General features: G+C 52.6%; 3 protein-coding genes across 7 annotated transcripts in view; 1 reads left to right on the top strand and 2 right to left on the bottom strand.

Annotated features, from left to right (window-relative positions):
* Positions 1-6,894, bottom strand: part of SYNGAP1 (synaptic Ras GTPase activating protein 1) — a gene marked incomplete at its 5' end in the record, with an annotated part of 31,381 nt that extends 24,487 nt beyond the window's left edge. For both annotated transcript variants that reach the window (XM_081296701.1, XM_081296702.1), the window contains 3 exons: positions 1,180-1,285; positions 3,447-3,568; positions 6,828-6,894. In XM_081296701.1, coding sequence (XP_081152827.1) covers positions 1,180-1,285; positions 3,447-3,568; positions 6,828-6,894 — 295 coding nt within the window. The remainder of the gene's footprint in view (positions 1-1,179; positions 1,286-3,446; positions 3,569-6,827) is intronic.
* Positions 6,895-8,916: 2,022 nt separating this feature from the next.
* On the top strand, positions 8,917-10,451 carry CUTA (cutA divalent cation tolerance homolog). Of its 2 annotated transcripts, XM_081295947.1 has the most exons (7): positions 8,917-9,021; positions 9,104-9,155; positions 9,409-9,617; positions 9,786-9,845; positions 9,966-10,011; positions 10,097-10,146; positions 10,282-10,451. In XM_081295947.1, the coding sequence occupies exons 2-7, from the start codon at positions 9,114-9,116 to the stop codon at positions 10,406-10,408; spliced, it is 534 nt and encodes a 177-aa protein (XP_081152073.1). In that variant the 5' UTR covers positions 8,917-9,021; positions 9,104-9,113; the 3' UTR covers positions 10,409-10,451. The 2 variants fall into 2 exon arrangements, with proteins under 2 accessions (XP_081152073.1, XP_081152074.1); XM_081295948.1 differs by lacking the exon at positions 8,917-9,021 and having other exon boundaries at positions 9,109-9,245.
* A 269-nt stretch (positions 10,452-10,720) lies between these two features.
* On the bottom strand, positions 10,721-16,157 carry PHF1 (PHD finger protein 1). Of its 3 annotated transcripts, none has more exons than XM_081296513.1 (15): positions 15,568-16,124; positions 14,710-14,884; positions 14,542-14,623; positions 14,345-14,440; positions 13,855-13,955; positions 13,595-13,743; positions 13,322-13,417; positions 13,052-13,120; positions 12,784-12,907; positions 12,618-12,685; positions 12,344-12,448; positions 12,030-12,219; positions 11,845-11,939; positions 11,504-11,584; positions 10,721-11,340 (listed from the first exon to the last, which is right to left on the bottom strand). In XM_081296513.1, exons 2-15 carry the CDS (start codon positions 14,866-14,868, stop codon positions 11,052-11,054), a joined length of 1,704 nt encoding a protein of 567 aa, XP_081152639.1. In that variant the 5' UTR covers positions 14,869-14,884; positions 15,568-16,124; the 3' UTR covers positions 10,721-11,051. The 3 variants fall into 3 exon arrangements, with proteins under 3 accessions (XP_081152639.1, XP_081152640.1, XP_081152641.1); XM_081296514.1 differs by having other exon boundaries at positions 11,134-11,340; positions 11,845-11,959; positions 15,568-16,140; XM_081296515.1 differs by lacking the exon at positions 11,845-11,939 and having other exon boundaries at positions 11,134-11,340; positions 12,030-12,208; positions 15,568-16,157.
* Between the last annotated feature and the right edge of the window lie 381 nt (positions 16,158-16,538).

Genomic DNA, 16,538 nt, shown 5'->3' with positions numbered 1-16,538 from the left:
GATTTGCCTCAGAGATGAGCTACCTACACAGACCCCTGGTCAGAGGTTTCCATAACAATGACACACATCCCTGACCATCCACTCAGGGTCCCAGAACAGGCCCCCAAGGGTAGAGAGGTCTGGACCTATCACAAGGTGGCTGGAGGGAGCCAAAGGATGTGGAAAGGCCACTGGCTCTCTAAAGAAGAAACTGAAACCCTGGATGTCTGAGGGGTGGGGGATTTGGTAGGAGAAATAGATCATCTGAAGGTTGGAGGGATGGGGGATCTGGATCCCAAGTCCTGGGAGGGAAATACAGAGGAAGGGGGCAGTGGCGAGGGGGTTTCCGGGACTGAGGGCGTCTCTCTGCACCTTGGCTGCAGATCTCTGTTCTCTGCCTTCATATCCCCTCACTGTTCCCATGGAAACCTTTTAAGCGAACTTCTCAGGAAGACAAAAATCTTTTTTTAAATGACTAAAGGGGGGGTGGGGGGGGCAGAAAGGGGGAGGGAGGGGAAGAGACAGATGGAGAGAGGGAGAGAATTGGAGAGACAGACTGAGCAGATATCTCTACAGACAGAGATGAGAAAGGAGGGTCTAATGGATTTCCACTGGGAGCAGAGGGGACAGACTGGGGAGTCAAGAGGGGTACAGAAAATAAAGAGAAATGGGGAGGAAAAGGGGGGCGATACAGTTGCAGAAAATAGAGCAGTTGATGAAAAGAGAAAAAAGGGGGCAAGAAAGAGGGAATGGGCCACAGACCTGCAGATCTAGAAGAAGAATCCGGAGCAGGGGGTGGGACAGAGGTCTGGGGGGAGGGCGGGAACTAGGTCAATCTCTCCAAGATCCCAGACCAAGGGCTGGGAGGGGCAGGGACAGGAACACTCGGACAGGAAGCTAAAGATCTAAAGAGACTATTTTTAAAAGCACCGGGAAAATAGTCAAACTTCGCTGCTGGAGAGGAAAAAGGGAGCGAAGCAGAGCAAGGACGCGCTGGGGTTTCTCACCCACAGCCTCTGTCCCGCTCCACAGCCCAGACGAGGGCGCCGTCTCCTCTAGGAGTTGCGAGACTCGGTCTCCGCCTCCTCCCGCCCCTTGCCAGCGCCCCCTGTGCCCGACGCCCCCGCGCCGCCAGCCCGACCACCTCCAGCCCTGTCCCCGCGACTGTCCGGGGCACGCGAGCCTGCTCGGCCGCCGTACCATGCTCGCCGTGGGGCCGCCCCTCCACCGGCACGGAGACTGTGCGTCTCAGCAGTTTGTTGCGGCTGGACTCGCTCCTCCGGTCCCGGATCAGGAGGGGGTGTATCTAGGGGATGCGGGGGTGTGTCAGACCTCACTGGCCCGCGCAGTTCCTCCTCTCCCGCCTCCTCCACGGAAGGCTGGGCCCCTTTCCAAGCCGCCTGCCACCTTCCGCCCCTGCCCCTGCCCACTCTCGCCAGGTGGCTTGGGGTGAGGGGATTTCTTTCCCATCTCCCCGGTCCCTTTCTCTCCCTCTTATATCTTCCCGTTTTCACCCTTTTCTGTGCTCCCTGCATTTATCTCGCAGCACCCCTCAGAGAATTCTCCCAAGCCCTTCTCAGATCTTCCTTCAACTCCTCAGGAGTTAGCTACCTCCTGAACCCAGTTTCCCCTTGACCTTCAGTTCGTCCATTCTCCCTTCTTTTCTCCCAACCTCCCACCTCCCTTACCCCTTCTCTCCCTCCGAGCCTGTCACGGGGGTAGCAGAAGCTGCATTTATAATCAGGATCCACAGCTTGTCTCCCTCCCACGGCCAGGCTTGCGGCCAGACTGGGACCCAACCTCCCCTCCCCCCAGAGGGCCTGGTCACCTCCCCCCCACCTTTCATCTACTTCCACCCCCAACCCCCCCCCCATCTCTTAGTTCCCTTGTTCCCTTAGTCATTACCTTTCCCTAAGCCTCACCTCCAGATCCCCTGGCAAATATGTCCAACCCTCCAGTCCTACCAGGACTCACAAGACCCAGAGCCCACCCCCACCAACCCCAGCGTCAATCCCACAACCCATCCAGTTCCAAGTCGAACTGTTCATTATCCTAGTTCTATCTACTTCTTCCCAGCTTCTCCTCCCATCACCTTCCTACCCCAAACTCTAGCCATTCCTGTTGCCCCTCAGCTGCCTGGTCACTGGTCCTCTCAGTCAGTCCCCATTTCTGTCCTTCCCTCATTGCTCCACCCACTGTCCTCCCTCTTTATCCTTTCACCAGTCCCTATTCCTATTGGTTCTAGTTTTCCTAAAGTCTCCAAATCCCTGGTCAAGGCTGATGACCACTAGTGAATCACTCAAATGCCTTGCAATGTCTAAAACCTAAGACTCCTCCAGAGAGTCACCATGTCCTCTCCTAGACACCTATTCTTTACTCTGTGGTCTGGAAAATCTCTACACAGCTATCTCCACACACTCATCTGCCTCCCAGGACCCTTCACACCCTGATTAGCCCTAACTGCAATTCTAGCCTTGCCTCACAACACCATCCCCAGTAGCTTTCAGGTACATCTCTCACCACTTCTTAGCCTTCCAGGCTACCTACCCTATCACTCTAAAGCTTGTCCCCCAAACACCCTCAACTGCTGAAATCACACCTATGGGGCATCCACCCTTCATATTTGTATCCTGCTTCCTCTGAGGGACCCTCTGCTGCTAATGCTGCTTCTCCCAAATCGGAATCCACATGACCCTGGCTCTCAAATCTTACATGGCCACCACCTCCCATAAGATACATCTGTCCATTTCATCTCCTTCACTCTGGCCAGTCCTTGCCTCTACACCTTTAGGCAACTCCTATGCTCTCAGTTCCCCTTCTCCACAGACATCTCCTTCACTATATTCCTTCTTGATATTCAATCAGTCCCAACAAACCTCAGTGTTTCTCTAAACTCTAATCTCAGGCACCTGCAGTCCTCACCCCATTCAAGCCAAGAACTAGTAACATCTGTATCTTTCCCAGTACCCTCCTGTTCCTTCCACTGTCCTCTGCCTTTTTTCTGAATCCCTCATTTCCCCTTCCTACACTATGCTCAGGATAAAGGACTGGTGAGTGATGAGTCTTGATCATTGGAGAAGAGGAAAGGGGTCCTCAGGATTACTTTGAAGGGGAGACTTCCCATTTCTTCACCCCTTCTCCAAGCCCTTCAGTTTTTCCTCCCTATTCAAACCTATCCCTTAATATGGACAGGATAAAAACAGAAGGCACCCCCATATCTTTAGAGCTATATTTCCTCTCCAAAACTGCCTATGACTTTCAAAAGACCCCCAGGCCAAGATGAGAGAATGTCCTTTTTATCATACCCCAACCCAAATCTCAATGCTACCCTCTTGCTACTGCCTGCAAATGTTTCTCATTACCTTCTTTTTGTCTACCCTTCACTAAAAGGACTCTTCCCATTGTTCTGTCCACATTCTCCCAAGTTACCCAGTGTGGTCTCTTCCCAACCTCCTCACCCTGCTCACCTCGTCCTCATCCAGCATGAGCAGCTGGTTCCCCGAGATGATGCAGAACCGAGGGTTCCAACCAGGACGATCATACGGGGAATGAACGTATTGGGTTCGGTGCATAGGGGGTCCCCGTACATCTGGGGGATGGAGACACACAGAAACAGTAAGGGATGTTCTATGCATTTGGGAGCACAGGCCTAAATGGCAAGAAACAATTCCACAAAGTGGAAGAAAGGAACCCCACCCGCCTTGAGGAGATCATAGTTGAGGGTAGTACTTAGCAACTTTAAAGGAACAAAAAATAAGCTTTTACATCTAGAGGAAAAAAGAGGAATCACATCACAGGAGGCTATGAAGACTTGCAGAAAGATTTCAGGGAGGGGAATATATTATGACAGAGAGGAACAAAATTGCGGGCAGGGAAAGGTAAAGGAACTATTCATCCACTTGAGAAAAATATAAAGGTGGAGGTGCAGTGCAACTGGTAGAAGAAAAACAGGTTGGTGACAGGAGTCTGAGAAAAGGGAGGCCACTCATCAGATGGACTTAGAAGGTGGAATGAATGTATTGGGAAGCAAGTTTGACTTCGGGGGGTATCTTTCTCCTGGAAGCAGGGAAGAACATAGGGAATTTAGGAGCAACTCTGGGAACAGAAGCACTTGTATGTAAGAGAGTAAGGAGAAAACTATACAGCTGTGGGGAAGAAGGATAGGGTATGTGTATAAGAACATTTGGGTCATGAGCTTTTGAGAGCTAAACATTTGGAAAAGAGGAAGTGGAGGGCTTTCCTATTGATGGAGAGGCCCGAGAGGACCTCCTCCCCCATCACTTCTTCCTTCCCCTTCGCCTAGTCCTACCCTATTCATCCTTTGGGAAGGTTCTGGTTCTTCTGGTGGAAGAGAGAACATGGCTTTTGTCATCATCTGGCTATGGAAGAGCCAGGGTGGGAGAAGGTGGGAAATATGTCCTTTGGATGAATAGACCAAATTGATGTCTTTCCCCAGTCCATGTCCAGGCATTAAAGATTCAATACCAATCTCCTCCTCCCCATCTACTGCCCATGGATGGAATGAAAGCCAATTCCACAAGTTAGGAGCCTTCCTGAGGCATAATGAGGAGTTTAAAGAACAAAGAGAGTATATGGGGGGGAAATGGAATATCCAGTGACATAGAAATCTCCAAGTTAAGAGCTGGAGATGAGAACAAACCTACCAGAAGAGAGTAACAGCAAATCAGGGATGGCCCATGCTCAGACATGCCCCAGGGTCTCTCTTCCCCATTTTTGCTATCCTTGCCATGCCCCCCCCCCTTCAAAATTCCTCTTCTTCAAATTCCATTGTCACACACCATCACAGGGGGACAAGGGGACAGGACCTATGGGAACGTAAGAAGTCAAATTGGTGTCAGCAAAGTAACAGAAATTAGGCTTAAGGTATCAAGAGTAAGAAAGGGTTTAGAAGCAGAAAAAATAAAATTCTGTCCCATTTATGGGATAATTAACATGGGCATATTGCAGCAGAACTGATCTTTTAGTTTCATTCCAACAGAATGCCCTGAGTAGGAGTTTTGAAAAAGTCCAGCCCCTGTCTGTCCACAAATATACCAAATTTACTCAACCTGCAGATCAGATGAACCCCCCAGAACATAAATGTCTATAAACCGCAATGCTCTGAAACTTTTACTGTCTCAAGGCCATCTCAGAGACTCAACAGTCTCTAGATACAATGATCACTGATACCCAATCTGAGACCACAGACATTGCAGGTAACATGCCCACTGCACTCAGGCACTTGGTTCACCCAGAGGAAAAATCTGTTGATACATGTAACTAATGGGAAGGGGTGGTTTGAGCTGCAGTTTAGGAAAGCAAGTTTGACTTCAGGGGGTATCTTTGTCCTGGAAGCAGGGAAAAATATAGGGAATTTATCTTAGACACAACTCTGGAAACAAACATGCATACAGACTCTGGAACTTAAGCAAGAATGAAAATGATCTGGGAGGCAAAGGAACATGACTGAGAAAGAGGGAAATTTTACCAGAATGAGAAATCCTGTAAGAATTCAGATAAGGATCCTTTATAGTCCCTGTTATAAGCATCAAAACCCTCTCTATCTTTGCACCTCAAATATCCAATACCCAAGAAAGTAGAGAAGACAAGAAAAGAGGAATGCTGATAAAAACTTGGGGTACAAAGGGAAAGTCAGTAGGCACAGACTGTGGTGACAAGATGGGGAGTGGGATTGGAAATAAGAAGATGGGCCAGGGACAAATAATAGGAAGTATCTAAAAGACAAGGAGGAAAAGATGATGATAAATGCCTAGGGACAGGGGAATACACCAAAAAGGCTCAAACACACATGGGGCAGAAGAAACAAGGAAGACCTAATAGGGAGATTAAGACATGGAGGTCAAGAAGGAGTTCAAGAGACATGGTATAGATATAAGGCGGCTACCAGATACAAATGCAAGAGAGAATGGACATCAGAGTGGGAACTGATATGGGGGAAGGACAGAAAGGGGACTCATATAAGGAACGGACATCATATGGGGGGAAAGATATAAGTGATGGACAGCATAAGAAGGGAGGAGGAATGGAAATAAGGATATGGGGTGGGGGAGGGGGGTAAAAGTGGTGAGATGAAGAGCACAGATAAGACCCCTAGGGTTGCATTTTACTTGTTAAGGAACTTAATGAGGGTCAAAGTGGGAGCAGGATCCCAACCTAGTCCCTAACTTGCATCACTCAATCTTCCTTGTATCTTCCCCCCAAAAATATACACATAATTTGGCCCTCCACGTACCCTGGCCTCCCCTCCCCCAATCCTTTCCCTCTCTCCTCTCTTCCCTCCATCTGGACCCTCCATCCCCCCCCACTGCCTCCCTCTCTCTCCATCTGGCCTCTTCTTTCCTTTCATCCTCTTCATTTTATAACCCCTACCATTCTAAGCCCCCCACGGTATTCTCCCCTCATAATCTTGGCTTCTCTTTTCACCCCTATGTTTTCATTTCTCCTTCTCATCTTCTCTCCTAAGACTCTGTGCCTCTATTTCCTTGATGTTTTCCCCATCCCTCAGCTCCCACCGCCAAATTATTTCTGTAGCTCTTCCCCCAACCCTATCCTCCTACCTTTCCACCCCTTTCTGGCGCTCTCTTTCCCCTTCGTTTTTTCTCTAAGCACCCTTCAAGGCCTGTTTCCTAGCCCCTCCGTTCCTTACCTACCCCTATCCCTCTAGCTTCCAGTCTCTCCTTCCCCATGGCTCCCACCCCAGCCTTCCCGGTCCTCCTCTCCCTCCATTTCAGCCGCTCCCTCCCTTCCCTGGCCCCGGCTCTCCCCCGCCCCCTGCCCCTCCCCCTCTTGCCCCCCCATCTGGCCCTCCCCCTCCCCCACCACCGTACCTCTGAAGGGGGCATAGGACATCGCGGGGATGCTCCCCCGATGGATGGAGGCGCGAGACCTGCTCATCAGGCCTGGGGGGAGGGGGCGGGGGGACGGGGGAGAAAGAGAAGAGAGAAAGAGGGGGAGAGAGAGGGGGAGAAGGAGGAGGAGGTGGAGGAGGAGGAGGAGGAGAGAGGAGGAGAGAGGAGCAGAGAGGAGCAGAGAGGAGGAGAGAGGAGGAGGAGGAGGAGAATAAGAGCCAACGGCAGCAGCGGCAGCAGAGAGAGAGAGGGAGAGAGAGAGAGGGGGGCGGGGGAAGCGAGCGAGAGAAGAGAGCAGGAGGAGGAGGAGGAGGAGGAGGGAGAGACTGCAGCCCCCATCCCTACCCAGGGAGACCCAGGGAGCTAAAGAGAGTGAAAAAGACCCCTGCCTCAAACACACATGAGAGCAAACAGTCATGAAGATGCAGACCCCAGACCCTGACATTGACAGACCCCAGACTCAGAGAGTCATTCCCAACCACAGGCAGGTTAATTTGAGACACAGACCCCAAATCTAAAGGGAAGGAGATCCCTGATATAGGAGGGGGAAAAAAGACCCCAGACCCGTCAGAGGGGAGTCAAAGATCAAGATCTTAAGGATCCACTCTCAAAAGGTTCTTCACAGCCACAGAAATCTTAGATTTTAGAGACTAAAACCTGAGACCTAGACTCAAGAAAAAGATGAAACCCAGATTAGAAAGACCCAGACACAGAATTAGGTCTCAGAACTCAAGCCCAGCGAGAGATCTGAGACCCCAAACTCAGATCCCAAGGGGGGAGGGGGGACCAGACTCAGAGACTGGTTAACTCTGAGAGAAAGTCCAGTTTTAGTGGGAGACAGAGAAAGAGACACTTAGCTAGCCCAGACCCGGAATTTAGAGACTGAAAACTCATAATAATTTGAAAAACCTCAGGGAGAGTGACCACTGGATCCTGAAACACAGAAGCTCCCTAAAGAACATAAAAGAAACTCAGTCCTGAGAAATATTCCAACACAAATATTGGAAAACCCCTCAGAGATCTGAGATAAGCCCCAAATCCAGAGATCACAGGAGACCCCCAACTCCAGGGAGGTAAATATGAGAGAATTCTGACCTTAGCTTGGGAAACTCCCAGTCACAGTCACGCCCACCATATCAGTGACCCCAGATCTTCGAGGGAGGGGGACTATTGGGTAGCAGAGTCTTTTTGTCTGTTGTCTCCTCCCACTTCTCTGGCCTCTTATTGGCCCCTCTATTTTTGGGTCACTGAATGTGCTTGGGCCCCAGGGAGGTTATGTAGGGCAGGTCCTGGCTCCTTGGGGGATGGGTTAAGGAAAGGAGACCCAAGGCTCAGAGGTGGACCAATCCTGCAGAGGAGAGGGGACAGAAGGACCATCGCTACTCTCCCTAACCTGCAACCCTCAACTCTGAATCACCGTCTACCTCAAGCTTTGGATTTTCAGTTAAGAGTGCCCTTAAGCTCTTCCCATCATCCTGTATCCCACTGACAGGGTCTCACCCCTGTCCGATTAAAATGCATCTCTCCTCACCTAGCCACTGTCATGCCATGCCTTCGCCTGCCTAATCACTGCCCCCTACCCAGGGACAGCTGGCATCTCCTCAGATCATAGTTGTTCATTCCTCAACCCAGGCACAGCTCAATCCTAATTGAACAGGGGGCGCTCTCTTCACCCCTGAGGTTCAGTCTTCTCAGACCCTCCCACTCCTTAAGGCCTCTGAAATAGTGATGGGGCTGTTACTAGGCACATTCTGGGGTATAAGGACTTCACCGCCTGACGCATAGAGTCTGCGGGGTCTGCAACCCCCCTAGTTCTAGCTTTCTCATCACGTGGCCTGTGGGACTGGCTTGCGATTGGCATCTTCGCATCATTCCGGGAGGTAGAACCGCTCGAGCGGACCCGCCCCCTCACGTGACAGTGGAACGCCGCAGAGGCTCTCCTCCGCCAGCCACTGGCGGGTTTGGGTTTCACGGAAACGGGCGTGCCATTTACGCGCACTTCTGCGGATCCAGCTGTCCATTGGCCAAATCCCCTTCGCTCCTCCCTAATCAGGAGGCGGGGCAATCCGCGCCACGTGAGGGCCAGGATTGGCTGATTCTGGAGACTCCCGGCCCTCCAGCTTCTACTGTCACGTGGGGTGCGCTGTTTTCTTATCACGTGGCTGCCACCCAGGTAAGAAGAGGCCCCTCTTCTTGGGTTTGGGGTCCTTTCTCCGTGTAATGTGTGGCCTTTGATATCACTCCTCCTTTACCAGTATAGGCTGCATGCGGGGCGGTCCAGCGTCCGCAGCTCTACTCGGCGGAGGGGTGAGTGCCTGGCCCCGCCTCCTCCCTTCCGGTCTTCGAAGTTTAGACCACCCCCCGCACCCCAAATCCCAGGGGTTGGCCCGCTGAGGTGTGAATGAAAACTGAGTCTTGGGCTTAATTTTCAGGGACATTTTCCTTCAGTGTGCAGAATAAGAAGGGCACAGCCTGAGGCTCTATCCCAGCCAAAGCATTCTGGGGTGCCATTTCCGGGGGTATTTGTGGGGAAGAGACCGAATTCGCCCCCTGTTCTCAGGCCGCTCTGTTCCTGTCTTGTCTTTGGATGCCTGCGTTGCTGCCTGTGGCCTCCCGCCTTCTGTTGCTACCCCGAGCACTGCTGACCATGGCCTCTGGAAGCCCCCCGTCCCAGCCCACTACGGCATCTGGCTCTAGCTATGTTCCAGGATCGGTTTCTGCAGCCTTTGTCACTTGCCCCAACGAAAAGGTCGCCAAGGAAATTGCCAGGTGGGGACCTTGGTGTAGGGCTAGAAAGTATTGTCATGAAGGGAGAATTGGGGGCGGAGGAGAAGGGTGGTTCTTCCTGCTCTCCATCTTTGGAAGCCATCTCTGGGCTGCCTGAACAAAAGTCCTTTTCCCGGGGCACTCTGAATGGGGCTTTCTCTTCACCTTCAGAGCTTTGGTGGAGAAGCGCCTAGCAGCCTGCGTCAACCTCATCCCTCAGATTACATCCATGTGAGTCATAAGAATTGGAAAGTTAATCTAACTTTAGAGGCTGACAGGGAGCCTTTTCCTAGGGGAAAAAGTCTTTCATTCCCAAGACTTTCTCTCCCTCTGTTTCTCTGATTTCTTCAGCTATGAGTGGAAGGGAGAGATGGAAGAAGACAGTGAAGTGCTGATGGTGAGAAACATCCCCCACCCCAAATTGCTCCAGTTCCCTTGACCTCTGATGTCTTGATTCAACAGTGTTTTACTTTGCCCCTTAGATGATTAAAACCCAAAGTTCCTTGGTCCCAGCCTTGACAGATTTTGTTCGGTAAGAACTTTTAGATAGGGGAGAGGATGTGGTATTGTGGATTGGGAATTGCTGAGCAGTCTGCAATTGTCTGAGGGGTGGGCTTCTTAGGGTAAATATTTGAGTAATCTTCCTCCTTCCCTATTATTTTTGCAGTTCTGTGCATCCTTATGAAGTGGCTGAGGTGATTGCCTTGCCTGTGGAACAGGGGAACTCCCCCTACCTTCACTGGGTACGCCAGGTCACAGAGTCAGTTTCTGACTCCAGCACAGTCCAACCATGATGAGCCCTGTTCCTGCCATGATTCTTTTTTTTTTTTTTTTTAATTATCTACACATGACATTAAAATGATCTTGGCAATTCATACATTTGTATCATTGGGGTCTGCCATGATTCTTTAATTAAAAAAAAAAAAAAACACTTTTGACTTCCACGTGATGATGATGACTGGGCCCTTACTAAATCCTGTCTGGTTCTTATTGCCTTTTGCCTTAATTTCTTGTAACATATGCACATTTGGTTAGGGAAGGTCAGAAGTGTAGGTCTCTGTATTCTGTTCATGTTTCAGACATGACTCATAACCACTAGGTTTGTTTATTTCTCTTTATTTCAATCATACAGAGTCCGGAATCCCTTATCCCTCCCTCTTCAGTCTCTGCACCCAGGGGTTAAATAATTTTAAAAAATATTTAAAAAGCTGTAACAAAATAACATCAAAGGAAATGGGAAGAGGATGAGGGGTCAGGAATCTTGAAGGGGGTAGAGAAGAGAGAGCCTCTTCCCCACCCATCTCCTGGATTCCAGCCTGGCCAATAGGGAGAACTACCCCCTATCTCTCCAGGTACATCCCAGCTGTAGGTGAGGTCAGAGGTCAGGGTACGAAAGTGCCGTGTGTGTGAATGGGGAGATGGGCAGAGGCAGTCTGTTCAGAAGATGCCCCCTCCTCCCCACTCAACCAGGTACTGCACAGAGCCATCAGGCCGTACTCTCCGAGCAAGGACCCGGACAGGGTCCCCTCGAGACAGGTAGCCAACCCCACCTCGGACTCCTCCCCCAGTCCCAGGAGACAAACTACGGCACAGGGGAGAAGAGGGTGCTGAGCGTCTAGGAAGACCTGGGGAGGGGGCTGAGACTGAGGAAGATGAGGCAGTCATTGAGTGGGGAGCACTTTTAGGGATGTCTGTGGGGAAGCCAATATGAAGTTCCAGGGGTGACCTAGGGAGAGAATGTAATTCTAAGTTGAGACAGGTGTAGACAAAGACTCACCAGAAATGGGGGCCACTTGTGGATCAGAGGAGCAAAGAAATGGTTTGAGAATAAAAGACCTGCGACCACAGAGGGGAAGGGGTATCGCTGGTAATAAGGGATAGAATCTCACCTGTCTGGGGGTTCACTGTCCCCAGAGGTCCCTGCGGTGCTGGCAGAAGGGTGAAAGGAAGCGAACATCCGGATGGGGCTGCTGGGGTTGGAGAGGAAGAAAGTCAAGACCTGAAGCAAGGAAACAAGATTTTCTCCCCCCAGGGAAATAGACTTTAAACACTACTCCCAGAATACCCCCATCCCCAGAATAATATTGGGTACCAGACATTGGTTCTAGACATCTCACTAGGACAAGTAGTGAGTAACCAAGGGAGAAGGGAAAGAATTCTAAGTGACAAGTCTGGAGGATGTAAAGAACTGGGAGCATATATCTGGTTGGGGGGGCAGAGGAGCACTAACCTGGGCAAGCAGCGGGCATCGGTGGGCCGGAAGTTGTAGCCGCTGCTGCCCTGGTAACTCTGGTTAGGGCTGGGGGGTGGTGGAGACACTGAGGCCTACAAGAAGGGGCAGAGGACTGAGAGAGAATCTTTGATTCCTTCCCACACCCCATCTTTTGACTCATGGGGTTCCCCATGCCCCTGTACCTGCAGTGCCCTCTGCAGACGAGCCCGCTCCCTCTGCTCCTGGGACTCGGGCTGATTGTGCACTGTTGAGGGTGGCCCCAGCTCCTCCACTTTTCCCTTCTGCCTCCTCCTCAGGGGCTCTGGCTCCGGCCTCCGGCGCTTCCCCAGGGGACGTGAGACCCCTCCCCCAGGGCCCTGCCCTGAAGGGAAGCTGTAAGAGGCCTCCTTATCCCCCCAGCCCCCTCCCGGACACCCCAAAGACCTCCCCAGCTTTATACATGTACCCCCCTAGACTAATTCCTGAGAATTTCCCCCATCCTCCCTGGACCAGTGACCTGGTGGGGGCTCCATCTCCAGCAGGGGGCTCCACAGGAGGAGGAGTCCGAGCATGGAGACCAAACAAACATTTCCTCTTCTTAATCTCCCTTCCTGAAATGAAACTGGGGCGAGGAGAGAAATGGTATGAGGTTGTGCTGCAAGATTCCCCCATACTATTCTTTAGTCCCTTTCAGAGATGGTCCCCAAGTGCTTGCAGCCTTTCCCCTCCCAGACATCCAGATCTTCATCTCTCTGGGCCTCCCTCTTGCCTCCCTGCTCCTTCCAACTCACCGGTCCTTGTGGCTGTTAAGAGCAGAGAGAAGCTTGGAAGAACGTTCTCCTTTGGGGGTATCTGAAAGCTGGGGGAAGAGAAAGAAAAAGGTTAGGAGAGCAGTGATTCCCCCTTTCTCTTTATTCTCTGTCCCACCCTAATCCCCCAAATTCTACTATTTCCTACCTCCCCCAGGAGCAGACTGTCCCAGTTCTCAGAGGTGAAAGGGAGGATCTCACGGTCAAAATCAAAGTATTTCTTCTTACAGCACACACTGAGGTGATAGAGAACAAGATGGGCCACATCCACCCTAGAGAAACATCCAGTTGTTAAGACCATGAAATAATTACACAAGTTAGGGGAGTTCTGAGGTAAGTGGTTGAGGGCATGTAGGATGAAAAACTGGGGGTGTTGAGGAAGGAGTTATGCTGAGGACATGCCCAGTCCAGCTTACCAGCGAAGCTGTAGCCTCCGGACCTTCTCAGGGCCCCCCCTGCACACACAGCATTCAAACTCATAGAACCTGGATGTCAGCAAAAGGGAGAACACACACCTTATTTGGGTAAATTTCATACAGACAATGCAAAACTCCCAGGCAAGAGAGAGGTAAGCAGGTGAGGAAAGGTTGCAAAAGAAAAGCCTGGAATGCAGAGGGTGTGGGGGAACAGGGTGGAGTAGAGCCAGAGGGGGTCCTAGGCTCTTAGAGAGTCTGTGCTGGCCTCACCTGTCCCCATAGAGGAGGGGTTTGCTCAGACACTGGGTGCAGGCCTCATGGAACCACTGCAGGCAGCTCCGGCACTGCAGCATTTTCAGATTCCACCTGTTGGGGAACAGAACTGTGGCCTCCAAATACTTCCTGTACCTGTTTAACTGCCCCAAACTCTCCTTGTCACCTACTTCCCCTCCCCTGCAGTGTTTCCTTCACCCTGTTCTTTCATTTCTCACAATCTACCAACCATATCAATCATTCCATAACTTGTCACCCCTCATTACTCACTCCCCAGGGCCACCACAGTAACAGTAGCTTTGCTGTCGGTTGCTCAGATGTCCAGCGTCCCAGTCCAGCCCCTTTAGTCCATATGGCAGAGACAGCTTCATACCCAGCATGGCCCGGGCATAGGGACCCTTCTTCAGTGCACCCCCCCGCTGCAAAGAAAGAACAGGTAGGAGGCCTCAGAAGGGTAGGAGATGAATGGCTTAGGAGAGGCTGTAGGTGGGAAGCTCCCACAGTAAGGGGCAACAAAGAGATGCCATTACCTTGGTGGCAATTGCAAAGACACACTGGCGGCAGACCCAGGAAGAGCCCTCTCCTTCTCCAGGGGCTGGGGCCCTGGGAATGTGGCAGTCCTGGTGATAAGCTGAAAAACGACAACGTTTATTGTTGTTATTGTATTGAATGCCTGTGTGTGGTTGATACAGAGACAGAATAATCTGGGGTGGGTATATTATTCTGATTTTATAAATGAGTCAACTAATGCTCCTAGATGTTTGGGGTCTTGCCCAAAGTCATATGACTAAAAAAAAATGTGAGCTACCCTCTGCCTATAGAACTTCATAGCATCCTCTCTCTGGCTACCTCTCCCAGTGCTGGAAGGGGATGAGGTTACAGGGTTGAGACTGGCCAGAGTGGTGGCCTGGGAACTTAAACCAGGACAGGGGACATAAGCACCAGTGCTAGAGGAAAGGGCTGGTGGCAATCTAGAAGGTGCAGGGCAAATTAGACCATTCAGGTGGTCTGTCCTCTCACCGTGGCGACACTTCTCACAGCTGACCAGCCGGTTCCCAGGGACCACAGTCTCAGAGCGGCAGACACAACAGAGGAGTTCCTCCCCAGGGAGAGCAGCTATGAGGGAACATAATGTCAGGAGGCCAGCCCTCAAGTCCTGTTGTGCCCACCAAGCCAAGTTTCTATTTTCCATTGGATGCAGATCTTTAGGGTCTCACCAGGGCTAATGTCTTTCCAAAGAACCAGAAACTGGGAATCATCCTCAAACTGGACCAGACACACCTCTCGAGCACTGTCCACCTGGAATGGGTGAGCACAAAAGATGAAATAGGAAACACATAAAGGGAATAGAGAAAAGGTGAGAGGTCAGAGATTAAAGGTCTTACCTTCTTGATAGTGCCCAAGTATAGCAGCCCATCAGTCCATCTAGCCAGCACATCTTGACCCTCCCAAAGTCGAGGCCTGGGGCCTGAGGTGGGAGCAGGGGAAGCTGGGTCCCAGAGAGAGGGGGCACCAGAGCGGCTCAGCCGGGGGGGCTGCGCCATTGCATCCTGGGGTGACCTAAACCGAAACAAGAGATGGAAAAAAGGTTATAAATGCTGAGAAAGCTTCCCCATTTTCCTTGCCTTTTTCTCCTACCACGGACCAAGCAAGCATCTTCAAGCCAGTCTCCAGATCCCTCACATACTTGAATAGGACACCACTGGGCACCACTCACTAGCTCTTCCAACTCTAGTGGCTGGCTCTCCTCTTCCTAACCCCAACCCCCCAACCCAGTTCTCTAGTTTCCCAGCCTCAGAGCTCTCCTGGGATATTTAGCTCCTAGCCTTGAGCTCCTAGGAGAAATGACGGCTGCAGAACCAGAGGTTACCACTCAGTTTCACCTTCCCCAGCTGTTTAGAGGTATCATAATTGGGCTCAGAGACGCTTTTCAGAGTAGAAACACCACTTTCCCCCTAGGCCTGCATGTCTCATTCGGAACAATCATCCTTGTGCCAGGTTATGTCAGGTCACCCTCAAATTCGGGGCTCCCCGCCCCTGGGTTAGATAACTTCCCTGAGTGCCCCGGGAGGGGGGCGTGTCCCAGTCCCGGTCTCTACTCCCCACGACCGCAAGTCCAAGAAGGGACTTGAGTCGGCCCAGCCCGGACCCGAGGCCAGGGTGGCGGGGTTCTCCCGCCCGCGCCCTGCGCGCCGACCCCCGGTTCCCTGCCCCCCCACTGGCGCCTCATGCCGCCTTCTTACCAGTGACAGCTGGGGCCGCCGGGAGCTGGGCAGGGGCCGACGCAGAAGACCTGGGCTAGCCCCCCGCGCGGGGAGGGCAAGTCCTGGCGTCAGGGGGCGTGCAGGTGGAGGCCGGGGGGTCCCCAGGCCCAGCCCCTTCGTCCCGGCAGCTCTGGGGCGTATGACGCAGCAGCCAAAGCAGCGGCAGCAGCAGGAGGAGGCGGCGGGGGGAGAGAGGGGAGGGACCGACCGACTGGGGGGGAGGGTGATGGGAGGGGAGGACGAGGTGGGGGAAGGAGGAGCCGAAGTGGGGGGCGGGTACCACCTCACCCCACCTCCCTCACCTCCAACCGGCCTGGAGGGCGCCGAGCAAGAGGCTGCCGCTCCGCGGAGGGGGGCGCGGATAGCCGGATCCAGAGGGAGAGGGAATCCCCGCAGCCCCTTCCTCCAATGGGAGACGCGCCCTTGGGGCAAGAGGGAATCCCCCTCCTCGGCCGCCTGCCTCCAGATTGGCCCCCCGCCCCATGGCACATCCGTTAACTGCCCCACCCCCATGGTCATTCCAAGTCCCGCCCCCAGCCCCAGTTCACAATCCCGCCCTCCATTCACCCTTCCCATTGCCCCTGCCACGCCCTCCTCCCTAGCGCCCCGCCCTCCTCCCGCCTTTGCCCCGGCCCCGCCCTCTCCGTGGCAAGTTGTCCCCCCTCCGCCGCGCTCGTGCGCACGCGTGGCTCCTCCCGCGTACGGCACCTGGGAAGACTGAGCCCCTCCTTTATGGGGCGGTGGCCCATCGCGGTTGGCGCGAGGCAGTAGGTGGGTGTGTGCGCCCTCTTCGCATGCTCGTCCCAACCCGCGGTTTCAGGGCGGTGCAAGGACGTAGAGATATAGTACCCAAGGTGGTGACGCCCACTAGAGCCAGCCAATGGGCAGCGGGCGGGTAGGGCCCGGGACGTTCGAACACGAAGGAAGGAAAAGGGCGGGAGGAAAAAGCC

This window comes from Spermophilus citellus (assembly GCF_964194105.1).
Source record: "Spermophilus citellus genome assembly, chromosome: 5".
NCBI classification, from domain to species: domain Eukaryota; kingdom Metazoa; phylum Chordata; class Mammalia; order Rodentia; family Sciuridae; genus Spermophilus; species Spermophilus citellus.
The sequence above is the reverse complement of the archived record's forward strand: the minus strand, read 5'-3'. Positions and strand labels throughout refer to the sequence as shown.

Coding starts and splice junctions, on each gene's coding strand:
- PHF1 (XM_081296513.1), bottom strand. CDS start 14,868: ATGGCGCAGCCCCCCCGGCTGAGCCGCTCTGGTGCCCCCTCTCTCTGG. Junction 13,744..13,854: donor TCTTTGCAATTGCCACCAAG/GTAATGGCATCT, acceptor CTTTCTTTGCAG/CGGGGGGGTGCACTGAAGAA. Junction 12,686..12,783: donor ACAGTCTGCTCCTGGGGGAG/GTAGGAAATAGT, acceptor CTCTTCCCCCAG/CTTTCAGATACCCCCAAAGG.
- CUTA (XM_081295947.1), top strand. CDS start 9,114: ATGCGGGGCGGTCCAGCGTCCGCAGCTCTACTCGGCGGAGGG. Junction 9,846..9,965: donor ATCCCTCAGATTACATCCAT/GTGAGTCATAAG, acceptor TGATTTCTTCAG/CTATGAGTGGAAGGGAGAGA. Junction 10,147..10,281: donor GCCTTGACAGATTTTGTTCG/GTAAGAACTTTT, acceptor TTATTTTTGCAG/TTCTGTGCATCCTTATGAAG.